At 63.8% G+C, this 11,244-nt stretch overlaps 1 protein-coding gene across 3 annotated transcripts in view; it reads right to left on the bottom strand.

Moving 5' to 3' along the window:
- The window catches only part of PEBP4 (phosphatidylethanolamine binding protein 4), an 80,546-nt gene continuing 69,302 nt past the window's right edge, over positions 1 to 11,244 (bottom strand). For 2 of the 3 annotated variants that reach the window (XM_076358961.1, XM_076358960.1), the window contains 3 exons: positions 8,990 to 9,035; positions 7,362 to 7,478; positions 1 to 460 (listed from right to left, as the gene is read on the bottom strand). In XM_076358961.1, the coding sequence (XP_076215076.1) occupies positions 369 to 460; positions 7,362 to 7,478; positions 8,990 to 9,035 (255 nt within the window). In that variant the 3' untranslated portion in view covers positions 1 to 368. Of the gene's footprint in view, positions 461 to 7,361; positions 7,479 to 8,989; positions 9,036 to 10,364; positions 10,715 to 11,244 lie in introns of those variants that run through there. The other variant, XM_076358962.1, reaches the window with a different exon arrangement.

The raw sequence follows: 11,244 nt of genomic DNA, 5'->3' as shown, positions 1-11,244 counted from the left end.
TGTGCTCCATCTGTGTTTTATTCTGAAAGCTGCAGGCATTAAAGCTCAAGACCCCCGAGGTGCAGGCGGGACATGCTGGGGGTCAGGCCAGAAATGGGACAAGGGGAGGAGAAGAGGGTGATGCCATCCTTCCCGGGACACCCAGGGTGAGCCGGGACACCGCTTGGGATGTTACCCTCGGAGAGAAAGAGAAACCCCCTCAGGTTTTGGAAGTGGAGGGACTGGGGTTTCTGCTGTGAATCTGGGCTGGTAGAAGGGCGGCTGCATCCTCGGCGGGTCCTGGGGTCTCCTCCCGGTCCGGGCGGAGGTGGCTCGGCGGTGCGGGGAAGGGGGTGCAGCTGTGCAGGGGAAGGGCACACTGGCTGGTGCTAATCCTCGTAGTATTTGGTGAGGAACTGGGTCGAGGCCACCGGGGAGCCCAGCCGAAACTGCTCCACGAAGCTCTCCATTGCCCAGGCACCTGGGGAGAGAGGGAGAGGGAGTGAGCGGAGCCGCGAGGCGGCCGGACGGTGGGGGATGCTCCGGGGCCGGATCCAGGCTGGGGCTGCACGCTGCATGCCATGCGCTGGCTGCTGCTCTGCCTGAGGCGCTGCAGACCACATCCTGCAAACAGCGCAGGCGGGGAGGCACCGGGCTCTGCCCCGCGGGGCCAGAGGGCAGGGAGCCATGGGGAGCCCAGCCCTGAGCATCCCCAGGGGGGGTAAACGGCATCAGCTCCTCTCATGCCCCCCCCTCCGCCCCTGCCAACCTTTGGAGCAGACCTTCCCACGGCTTCCTACAAGCCCACCCCGGGGTGCCTGGAAATCCCCTGGCAGCGCGTGGGGGAGATGGCAGGAGATTCCCCGGCCCCCTCACTCGCGTGCACTGAGCTGCTGCTCCACAAATTGTTGGAGCTGAGGGGGGGGGGTCTTCATTCCTGACCCCCCTCCTCTGCTGCCTGCCCTGACCCGAGGATGCAGGAGGTCCGGGGGCAGCTCATGGCTGGAGCCGGCCTCGGTTTTTCCTACACTGGAGGCGGCAGGGAAACCCTCTCCGGGGTGGTGGGCAGGAGGGATTCCCTTGTGCCCGGCCCCACAGGCCAGAAATCCCCCTGCACCCTGCCAGGCTTCAGTGTCGAGCGTGGGTCTGGCTCGCGGCTGGTGGAGCATCCTCCAGAGGGGCTTTCCCCGGGGATGACGGGGACCCAAGCAGCTCACGCTGCCACCTCTGCCCCTGCCTGGTGGGACACTGGATGGGATGAGGCCGTGGCGTCGCAGGGCGGGGAAAGGGGCCCGCTGTTTATCCGAAACCCAGCCTCCCCTCCTCTCCCCTTCCTGGCGCTGCTCTTTAATGTCACGCTGCAGACTGGCAGCCCTTATCTGCCTTCACATCTCAGCCCCGACCGGAGCAAACCCATCCCCTTTGCTCTTGCAAAAGTGCTGAGCAAAACCCGAGCTGCTGCATCACCTGTGCAGGGCAGCGGTGGCTCGGGGTGCCAGCGGAGCCCAGCTCCCCCCGCCTGCCCTCCACCTCGGGCACTGAGTCAGGCCCTGCCGTGAGCCACCCCACAGCCGAAAAGCCCCCCGACGGGCTCTGCAGATGCTCCCGGTGCTGGCACTGCACCCTGTGACCTTCCGGGGCTGCAAGAGGACGTGGCCGGGGAGATGCTCCGGTGCCTGGGAAGGAGGTCCCAGGATGCTCGGGCCGGATCCTGCACCCCGGCATGCAGGCTAGGAGGAGATGTTGAAATGCATCAGGCTGCGTGTGGCTGGGGGGGGCCCAGATGTCCCCACATCGTCACCACCACCCGCTGAGGACCCAAACCAAGCCGAGGGCAAGGACAGTCCCGCCGTGCCGCACCGGGGTCACCGCCAGCTGGGACACGCAGCCGTTTTTCCAGCGGCTCTGGCTCATCACTGCAACCCGAGCTCGAGGGGGGAGATGCCCCCGCGCAGGAGCCCAAGGGGGCTTCGGGCTTGCCAGCACCGCTGCCAAGCCAGGCAACGGCTGCGAGCCCCGGCACGCTCCTGCACGGCCATCGGGCCCCGGCACGTGCCGCAAACACATCCATCCCCAAATAACAACCCCGGCAAGGAGGGGCAGCCGCTTGCTTCGGGGTCTCAATCAATCCCCCCTTTGAGCTCTGGGGGTCCCAGTGAGCGTGGCGCCAGGGGAAGGGGTCTCGGGGGGGGGGATGCTCCCGCTGTGCCCGTGGCCCTTTGGCGGGTGCCTTTCATCTGAAGGGTTTCAAAGCGCTCAGAAAGCCCCGGGGGGAGAGCGGACGGTGCCCCGCGGGAGCGGGGTGAGAGCGAGACGTGGCGTCCCCCCGACTCCCAGGGGTGCCGGGAGCTGTCATTGATGTTCGTGAAGCCTCCGGAGAGGCGCGGATGAAAGGAGCCGGGAGGAGGCAGAGCCGCTGCAGGGCTGCAGGCACCGGCCCCGGCTCTCGCCGCCACGCGTGGGGCGAGGGTTTTTCCTGACCTACTTTCCTACCTGCCATCGCACCGGTTGTGCCCGTCCCTTGGGGGGAGCCGGGACCGGCTGCAGGGAAAGCCCTGGGTGCAGCCGCCGGTGCAGCAAAGGGGGTGATGCACCGGGAGGCTACCAGGTCTGGGGGTGTGCATCCCCCCCCCCAAATCCAACACCTTGGGTGCATTCCCAAACTGGGTGCCCCATCCCGGCATGACTGCCCGCACCCCAGGGTGACGTCCCTCTGCAAACCGTCCCAAATCATGCTGCTGCACTGGCGCAGGCCATGAGTCACCGGGACCGCGGAGCCGGGAGGGGAGCGGGGGGCCAGCCGGGGAGCTGAGGTCACGGTGCTGCCGTCCCCTCTCTCCGCCAGCACAATACGACATTTCATCTGTGGCTTGGTCCACTTTCAAGCTCATTTCCCGGAGAATTATATCATCGCACTTGACCCTTATCTGAGCGCCCGCCAGAGGAAGAGGAGCACCCGCTGACACCCACACGCGTGGCGGCCGCCTGATCCCCGAGCGCCAGGTGGGGAAACTGAGGCACGAGGCAGCCGCTGGGCTTGGGGAGCTCAGGCACCCTCCGGCCCCACAGGCAATGGGTGCGTGGGACTGTTTCACAGCCCTGCCATCACACCCTGCCCCCCCCAAAACGACCGGTCCCCGCCTCCCCCCGGCCCCGCAGCGCTGGGGGCACGTTGCTAGCTGTAATTTATCAGCCTCATCAGCGGGGCCGTTCTCCCTGATAGGAGCCCTGATGCTTTTCTGCCAAGATTAATGATGTCCCAGCGGAAGTAGGCGGGAGGCCGCCGGCTGCTTTGGTCACCATTAACCGACAGCCGGGGACTTCGGCTGGGACCGTGTGCTCCCCGCAGCCCTTCACTGCCTCCCATCCCAGCTGCAGCCTTTTCCTCCCCGCCGGGGCCCGGTCCGACCCGATTTTCCAGCTGGGCGGATCGGAGGCGCATGAAGTTGGCTCATGAGTCAATGCTGCGGCCCCGATGCGAAGCTGGAGCTGGAGAGGGACGGAGCCGTGGGGAGGGCAGCCGGCCGGGCTCATGCCCAGTCCCTGGTCCCCAAAGGGACTCGCCGCTTCCCAGAGGCAACATTTCTGGGAGGCAGAAGTCCATTCCCAGTTGTAAAATGCCTTTCCGGAGCAGGAGGAGGTTTGGGGACGCTGGGGAGCATCTCTCCATGCTCACCGGAGCTGGTAGGCATCCGGCACCGGGGCACGGCAGGGTGGAAGCAGAGGGAGATAGAGCACTGCCCGGCAGGTGTAATTAAGCCTCCAGATCTTCTGCTAATTAAAGTTCCCCCACAAGGAAAAGGAAGGAGGTGGAAAATGAACGGTCCCCATCCTCCCGTGGGCTGCAGATGGGTGAAAAGGACCCCAGTGCTGCTGTGCCACCCCATCATGGCTGGGGTTTGCCGGACGCCCAAATTCCCCTGGCCGAGGGAGTTTCCCACAGCTCACTGCAGCAGTCAGCAGAGCCCGACCGCCGGATTGAGAGCTCGCAGCCAGTGCCAGCGCCTCGGGATGCGACGGGTGGCTTTGACATTTTGCAGACCACAAACTATTATCTTGCATCTCGCCAAAATACAAACACGGCTTGTAACCCTCCTGGCTTGGGAGGGAAGCGGGGCGAGCGGGGAGGAAGGGCTTTGCATCACCTGACGGTGCCCATATGGCCTCAGGGACACCCCAAGGGTCTCCATCTTCGGCCCCAAGTGGGGACAGAGCTGGTGCTCAGCGATAATTCAGTTGCAAAGCTGCGGCACAGCCAAAAACTGGAGTGAATCAGACCCCAGTGGAGAAACTGAGGCTCCAAGAGGGTTATTTGCCCGAGGTTGCACAGCAATAGAGCCGGCTGGTGCAGGGATTGATCAGAAACACTCGCGGAGAAGGATCAGGGCTTTTTTTTTTTTTTTCCTGATGAAACAAGTCTTTTTGCTCAAGAGCCGCCCTGGAGAAACACCTCTGCTGTAAACAACCGATTTCACCATTGCCACCAGCGCTGGGCTCGCTGCAGGGAGCCCTCCTCCAGCTCCGCCGCTGCTGGCCCGCAAGCCCTTGAGCATGGCACCCGACCCGCTGCCCGTCGGTGCCGTCCCAGCCAGGACGTCCCCACGGCAGGGTGGGCACCGGAGCCACCGGCCACCGCTGAGCCATCCTTGCTCCCTTTGAGCCGCTGGCGTTGCAAAGCTGGGTGCGGAGGGGAGAAGTAGCACAGATTTATTTTCCGCACTCGCCATTGCCCCTCGCTTTTTTGATTTCCCACGGATTTGCAGAAGGAATGGCTCTTTCCGAGGAGCAGGGACGCGGCGGCACGGGCAGGTCCTGGTTTAGTGCCCTCTTCTGGAGGCTCCGGCCTCTCAGCTCTGCCGCCGAGCTCCTGCCATCCCGCCTGGCACACACCACCTTCCCTGGTTTGGCTCCGCTTGGCCCAGGACCTTTCCCGGTTCAGCCTCCGACGCCCAGCCCATGCCTGTGCTTGCGCGGAGGGTGAAGGAGGGAGCTTCTCCCGGAGCCGAGCGGCGAGAGAAACGCTCTCGTGGGGCTCCTTGTTCTCCCCAGTGGGCTCTACCAGGGGACAAGCTGCCAGAGGGATGGACGTGCAGCGCTGGTGATGCACGGCACAGGGATGTGGTGCTGGACGCTGGATGCGTCCGGGGGATGGGACGGGCCAGCGTTGCTCCCTGCACCTGCCGGGTACTCCGGTCGGGACACCTCTCCCTCTCCGGGGTTAGCACCTGGTGACGATGGGTGCCACCATCTTTGGTGAGATGGAGGTGTCAGTGCCACCAGATGTAGGACAAAATTAAAGCAACAAGAAGGGGCTGGTTTAAGGCCAAGCAAGATGGAAAACCCCGAGCAAGGCTGCAAGCTGTGCCAGCAGCGTCGCCGGGCGAACCCGCATCTCCTGTACCACAGGAGAGGACCAAGCCAGAGCCATGGAGGAGCTGGCTGAGTTTCTTGCCCGTGGTCCACTGGGGTCAAGGTCAGGCCCTCCTTGTTTCCACGTGCCGCCGAAGGCTTTTGCTCCTCTCCCCTGCACGCTGCCTTCGCACCACGGGGCCAGACCCCAGCGCTCAGCCACACAGGGCTGGATGCGCCGGCGGTTTGATCGGTGTTCATCCCACTGCGGTCCCTGGGGATGGATTTATTTAAAACCCTTGAGACACCGAAATCTGGTCCTCTCTTGGCTGCTTTTAGGGCTCATGCCCGGCTCGCCGGCTGCCCTGGGAATTAAAGAGATGGGCTGCTGGCGGGTGGTGGTTCAATCTAGCAGCACCCGCTGGACAGGCCAAGCCTGTGATGCAGCAGTGAAATGGTTAAAAATAACCTTCAACCAACTACTTAAATAACAGCCTCCGCCAAGACAGCCGCAGCTGTCTGACAAACGGCGATGCTCAGGCATCGGATGTTGTGAAGAAAATATCTGCTGCTGTTTTAACGGGTCTTTCCCAGGGAGGTCGGGAAGGGCTGAGAAACTTGAGGATGGGACGGAGAGAGCGCAGGGCGGGGAGCGCCTGGCCACCCTGCGCCTCGGGAGACGGGGGGGGATCTTCTGCAGGACACGCGGGTCTGGTGGCTGAACCCCTTTGGGTATGAAATCTGGGGGCTGGAGCCGCACATCCTGCTAATAAGAGGATTTATCTGGAAAAAACTCTTCGGTGGGTGTCCCAGCCTCCCTTCCCAGCCCCGGGGATGCTGTGATGGGGACGCGGGTGCGTGGCCCTGGGCGACAAGAGTGGAGCCCCCTCCTCTGACCGCACCGGGGACGAGGGGCCGGGGAAGCGCCCCACTCCGCTGGCAGGGGGGTGGCTTCAATGCACGTCATTAAGAAGCAGAGCTAATGAGCCAGAAAGCAAACCGAAGGGCAGAAATAACCCGCAGAGAGACTCGCAGCAGCAGCCCGCTCCGGCCGAGGGACAAGCATCACGGCCCCGTGCCGGGCGGGTTTCAGGGGTCTCTCCCAGCACAGGGGTCCGGGGACAGCGAGTTCTCACGGAGCTGCCCCGCTGCCGCCTGCCTTTCCCCGGGACGTGCAGCATTGGTTGACACTGCACAGGGGTGAGTCAGGCCGGCACAGACGAGACACACCGACCTGACCTGCCTATCGAGCTGTGCTTATGTGGTCCCGGCTGGGAAAGTTTTGAAATTTCCCTTGCTGAGGCCACGTGAGCTGCAGTGCCCCGTCCTCCAGCCCGGGCTGCGCCGACACCATCCGGGGAAGGAACCCACGCTTTGCCTTTTGCAGGATGGCTCCTTGCCCTTGCCGGGGGTCCCGCGGGGGACCCCTTGCCCCAGGGTGCACCCATCCGGGATGAAGCAGCAGGGATGGTCCCATCGTGTCTTGGGGGTCTCGGCTGCTCGCCTCCATCCTTGCCGTGCAGCGTTTTGGGAGGAGGCAGCCCTGTCCCCACTCCGCGCAGGGCGGAGGGGAGCTGGGAGTTGGCAGGCGTTGTGTCAGCCCCGTTTGAGCAATCCCTTGCTAAACCATCTCCAAGTCTGATCCTTATCTGCGTGCTCCAAGGTGGCGGTGATGCAACTCCCACAGCTCGGGAGGAGGGGGGGGGGCGGCGGGCAGGGGGGACACGGGATGTGCCAGGGAGGACTCAGCCTGATTTCACAGCCGACGAGACCTCTCCCTGCTTCTGATCCCGCTAGCCAGGCAGTTACCAGCCGTTTTGCCGAGGGTTTCTGCTGCCTTGCAAGGACTTCCCACCCCAGCCATGTCCTGCGTAAGGATCTGAAGTCCCTTTGCACCAAACGAGCATCCCCAGCCCAGCACTTCTGGCATGCCCGAACATGTGGCGTTAGTGCTGCAAATGCATCCATAACCCCCGGGAAAGCCCCTCGGGGCACGGCGCGGGGCCGGGAGCGAGGGTACGGCTGCTCCTTACCCAGCGAGACCCGCTCCTCGGGGCTCAGGGCGATGGCCTCGTGAGCCGGCTGCTCGTACAGGCGGAGCTGGTAGCGGTGGTACCCACTGCGGGGCGGGGGCATGGGCCGGACGTAATCTGGGGATGCAAAAGATAATGGCTGAGCATCCCGCCGAGCGGGACCCGCTTCCCACCGTAACCACGCGCCCACCCCCCCGCTTCCAGGCTGGGAGATTGGCTTTCCCACCCAGCGCCGTGCACTGAGGCCCCTCGCCACGCGTGGGGCTGGAGGGAGAAAGCGCTCAGCAGCTCAGGTGTTTCACGGGCAAGAGCAGCTGCTGTGCCCACCCCAAACCCTCCCCCTCCCTTATCGCCGCCCGGATCCCCCCCCATCTGCCCAGGGGCCAGCTCCTGTTTTCCCTCTCCTGAAATAACCTGCCCCCAACCTCCCGCTGCACCAGCCACCGCCCTCTCCTCCTCCTCCTCCTCCTCTTTCAACTTCAGAGCCCCAGGGTGCTCCTCGCCTCCATGCCAGCGCCTCGACCTCTCCTCCATCACCCTTCCCATCCCTGCACGATCCCCGCCATACCCCCTCCCTGTCCCCCTGTGCTGGGTGCAGCCTCCCCTGGGTAGGGCCATGCCGGGACCTGCTGGGGGGGACAAGCCTGAGACACCCAGCACCCCGCCGGTGCATGTCCAGCACCCCTCGCCCTCCCGGCTGCCCCATGGGGGTCTGGGGTGCCTGGCACACCGCCGGCTGGGCTCCAGCTGCCGGGCTTTTGAAGTCCTCCCGCGCCCAGCTTTGGCGGGGGAGGATGCTCTTGTGGTCGAAGCAATGGGTTCTCAGGTGCTGGAAGTCCGGGGCTGTTTCCTCGCCTTGCTGCAGATGTTCAGCGCGCAGGCGGGCACGCCCCCGGGTGCACACCGCACCGCGTGCACGCTCCTAACCCAGCCGAAGAGGGAGAGAGCAGCGCACAGCTGCCCAGATGTGGGGCCCGCAGCTGGCTCAGAGCGTAGCCGGCTGGCGAGGACAGAGAGGGCTGGTCATCCCCGGGAGAGGGACGTCCCCGGGGAGAGACCCCCTGATGCACGGCGCTGCCGATGCCGGCAGCCGCCCCTCGCCCTCCATCAGGGATGGGAGGACGTGACGCCAAGGGACAAGAGGCTGAAGCTCCTCCAGGACTCAGTCACCCGCAGCCGGGTGAGCCCCTGGCCCCTCTGCCCCGCTCCCTCGGGGTGTAAGCTCCGTGCGCTGCGCCTGGCCTGTTTTGAACTGAAAGTCTTTGTTCGTGCAACATCACAGAAGTTGTTGGGATTCACCCGCTTTTAACTTGTGTGTTTCTTTTTGATTGTATTCCCCCCCCACACCCCCCGCCCCCTTTTTGCACTGGTTTGGAGTTCTTCCAACCGCTGGGGAGTTTTTTAACCACTTTTGCCTCTAGAAAAATACGAGAAAAAGTAGTTCCCATTTCAGACAGCGCCCAGCTAACCACGGCTCAGCTGCGCCCTGCGGGAACCCCTCGTGTCCCTCCCTCGCGTCCCAGCATGCCTGTCCCCGCTGGGCACGGCCAGCTCTGCCACCGCCTCATTGCAGCTCCCAGCCCGGGCTGCAGGAGACCCCGGTCCCCTCCGTCGGGGACTGCACTCACCCGTCAGCACGTGTCCTTTGACGTCCCCAGTCCTCAGATCTGCACCCTGAAAGGACAAGAAGAGGGGGGTGAGGCGCTACCGAGACCCCCAGGAGAAAGATGTGGAAGGGATGCAGCCCTCCTGCCCCCCAGCTGCACCCACTTCTCCCCAGGGATTCATTTTCCAACATTTTGAGTGTTTTCCTTGCAAAGGTTATTAGGGAGCCGGGGCGGGAAGGGGGGGGGGGGGGGAAGGAGCGCAGCAGGGGCTTTCTTTGGCTATTTGGGATTTAGAGGCTCGATGTACGGCGCCCTGGCACACAGGCGGTGCCATCACCACGCTGTCACCCGCATGTGGGGGCCGTCAGTGATCCGGTGATCCGGGTCGGTGATCCAGGCTGTGGCACGCTGGGAAAGCCACAGTAGCCCGTTAAAAGCCTCGGTGCCTTACCTAAAAGGGTTTTGGGAGGGGTAAACCATGCCGGGTAGGAAGGGGCCGGCCGCGGAGGACCGCAGTGATTTGCACCAGCGTTCCCACAGCAAAGCTCTGCCCCATCACGGCGGTTTTGCTCTCAACCGAAACTCCTGCCTGGAGAGCAAGCCCCACCGCCCGGTGGGCTTGGCTCTCCATCCCTGGCCTGGGACACTTCCCTGGAGGAAGGAGGCTTTGCCGAGACCGGCGAGCATCCCTCAGGGACTGGATTAATGCCGAGGGGGCAGCGGGGGGAGCTTCGGCCGCATCCTGGCCCCGCACAAGCCACCTCACCCCTGACCTGCTGTGCTATTCCCAGCTGGCCCCCACCTCCCACCGATGCCGCCAGCGCTCGTAAATCCTCTCCTACGGCACCCGTTATTCCAGTCCTGCCCACACACGCGCTGCTGCCAGGGCTCCTCCGTCCTAACCTGCCCTGGGAATTATTACCCCGAAAAAAAGATGCATCAGATAACTGCAAGCAAAAGTGCACGCAGGGAACATGGTCGGTTCCCCGGCTCTTCGGGATCAAAGCCTTGCTTTCTCCAAAAAGAAACCTGCTTTGCACTGAGTCACGGCTAGCGACAGCCTCCTGCAAGCTGCCTCTGGCACAGCAAAGGTCACCGGGAAGCCAATTGCCCGCTCAGGTCCCTGGCTATCGGCTCCCCAACGCCGGCTCGCCACCTTGGCAGCCGGAGCCGAAAATATCCCGATGACAGAGAGGTGATGACTAAGATTTTGGGCAGCGACGGGCAGGTTTGGATACCTTGGTTCACAGGGGGAGGGGAAGGCGGCATGCAGACTGCTGGGGGAGAAGCACCCCGGGGTGCGCCGGGGGAGACACACGAGGCCGTGGGGCTGCACTGGCTGCTCCCTCCCTGCCCGGTCTGCCCAGATGTGCGAGCACAGATGTGCATTACCCACTCTGCCCAGACGATGTGCATGCCGCCTCCATCCCGATGCGCACATCTGCTCTACCCAGCCGTGCATGCCCAGCCCCTCCAGCTGTGCCTGCTCCCCCCAGATGTGCCGGTCTCGGCTGCGGGGCCGGGCTGGCGGAGGAAGCTCGCAGCAAACCCCAAGCTCGCCGCGCGGCCGGGCCGGCTGCCAGCCCCTTCTCTTCAAAGGCAGGGACTGAGGCTTTTTTCTGTTCCGGGTAGGGCTGCTCCTGTGCGGGGACCTCGCTGCTATTCCTGGCTTTGCCATGGGCTTATCGGGAGAGGCCAGGCCTCCTCCCTGTTTTCCTGCCTGCTGATGTGGGTTGCCTGCTCGCCCCGAGATGCAGTGGGTTCTGGCTAGCCCCGGGGATGGGAGAGTCAAAGGATAAAGCTCCTTTTAAGAGGCGAGAACAGGAAGAGGGCGGGAGGGAGAAAGTAGGGATGAGCACAGTAAACCCTGCCTTTTTTTTTTTTTTTTTTTTTTTTAATAGTAAACAGCTATGCTGGGAGCAAACTCTGCTCGCAAAGGGGCTGCTGGGCCGCAGGAGAGGCCGGCGGGGTCGGGTGCGAAGCCCCGCTTGCTCCTGCGAGCTTTCCTTCCCGGGGGCCTGCCGCCTCGCCCAGGCGAGGGGGACCTGCAGCTGGGAAGCAGGTTTTTGTTAGTGCGGGGGGAATGGTTTGCAGGGAGGAATAACCCCCCCCTCCAGCCCATTGCCCCTTTGCTGAAACACCAGCGAGGGCGAGGGGAGCATCGCACGCCAGCAGCCCCCGAAGATCCCTGCCACGAGCGGAGCTAATGGACGCTGATGAGCTGCCGTGTTTATTAATGCCCTTTTATGAGAGCATTAATAGTTCCTAATGACACC

Source organism: Aptenodytes patagonicus, chromosome 24 (assembly GCF_965638725.1).
Source record: "Aptenodytes patagonicus chromosome 24, bAptPat1.pri.cur, whole genome shotgun sequence".
NCBI classification, from domain to species: Eukaryota; Metazoa; Chordata; class Aves; order Sphenisciformes; family Spheniscidae; genus Aptenodytes; species Aptenodytes patagonicus.
Note: the sequence above shows the minus strand (reverse complement) of the source record. Positions and strands in the feature narration are given on the sequence as shown.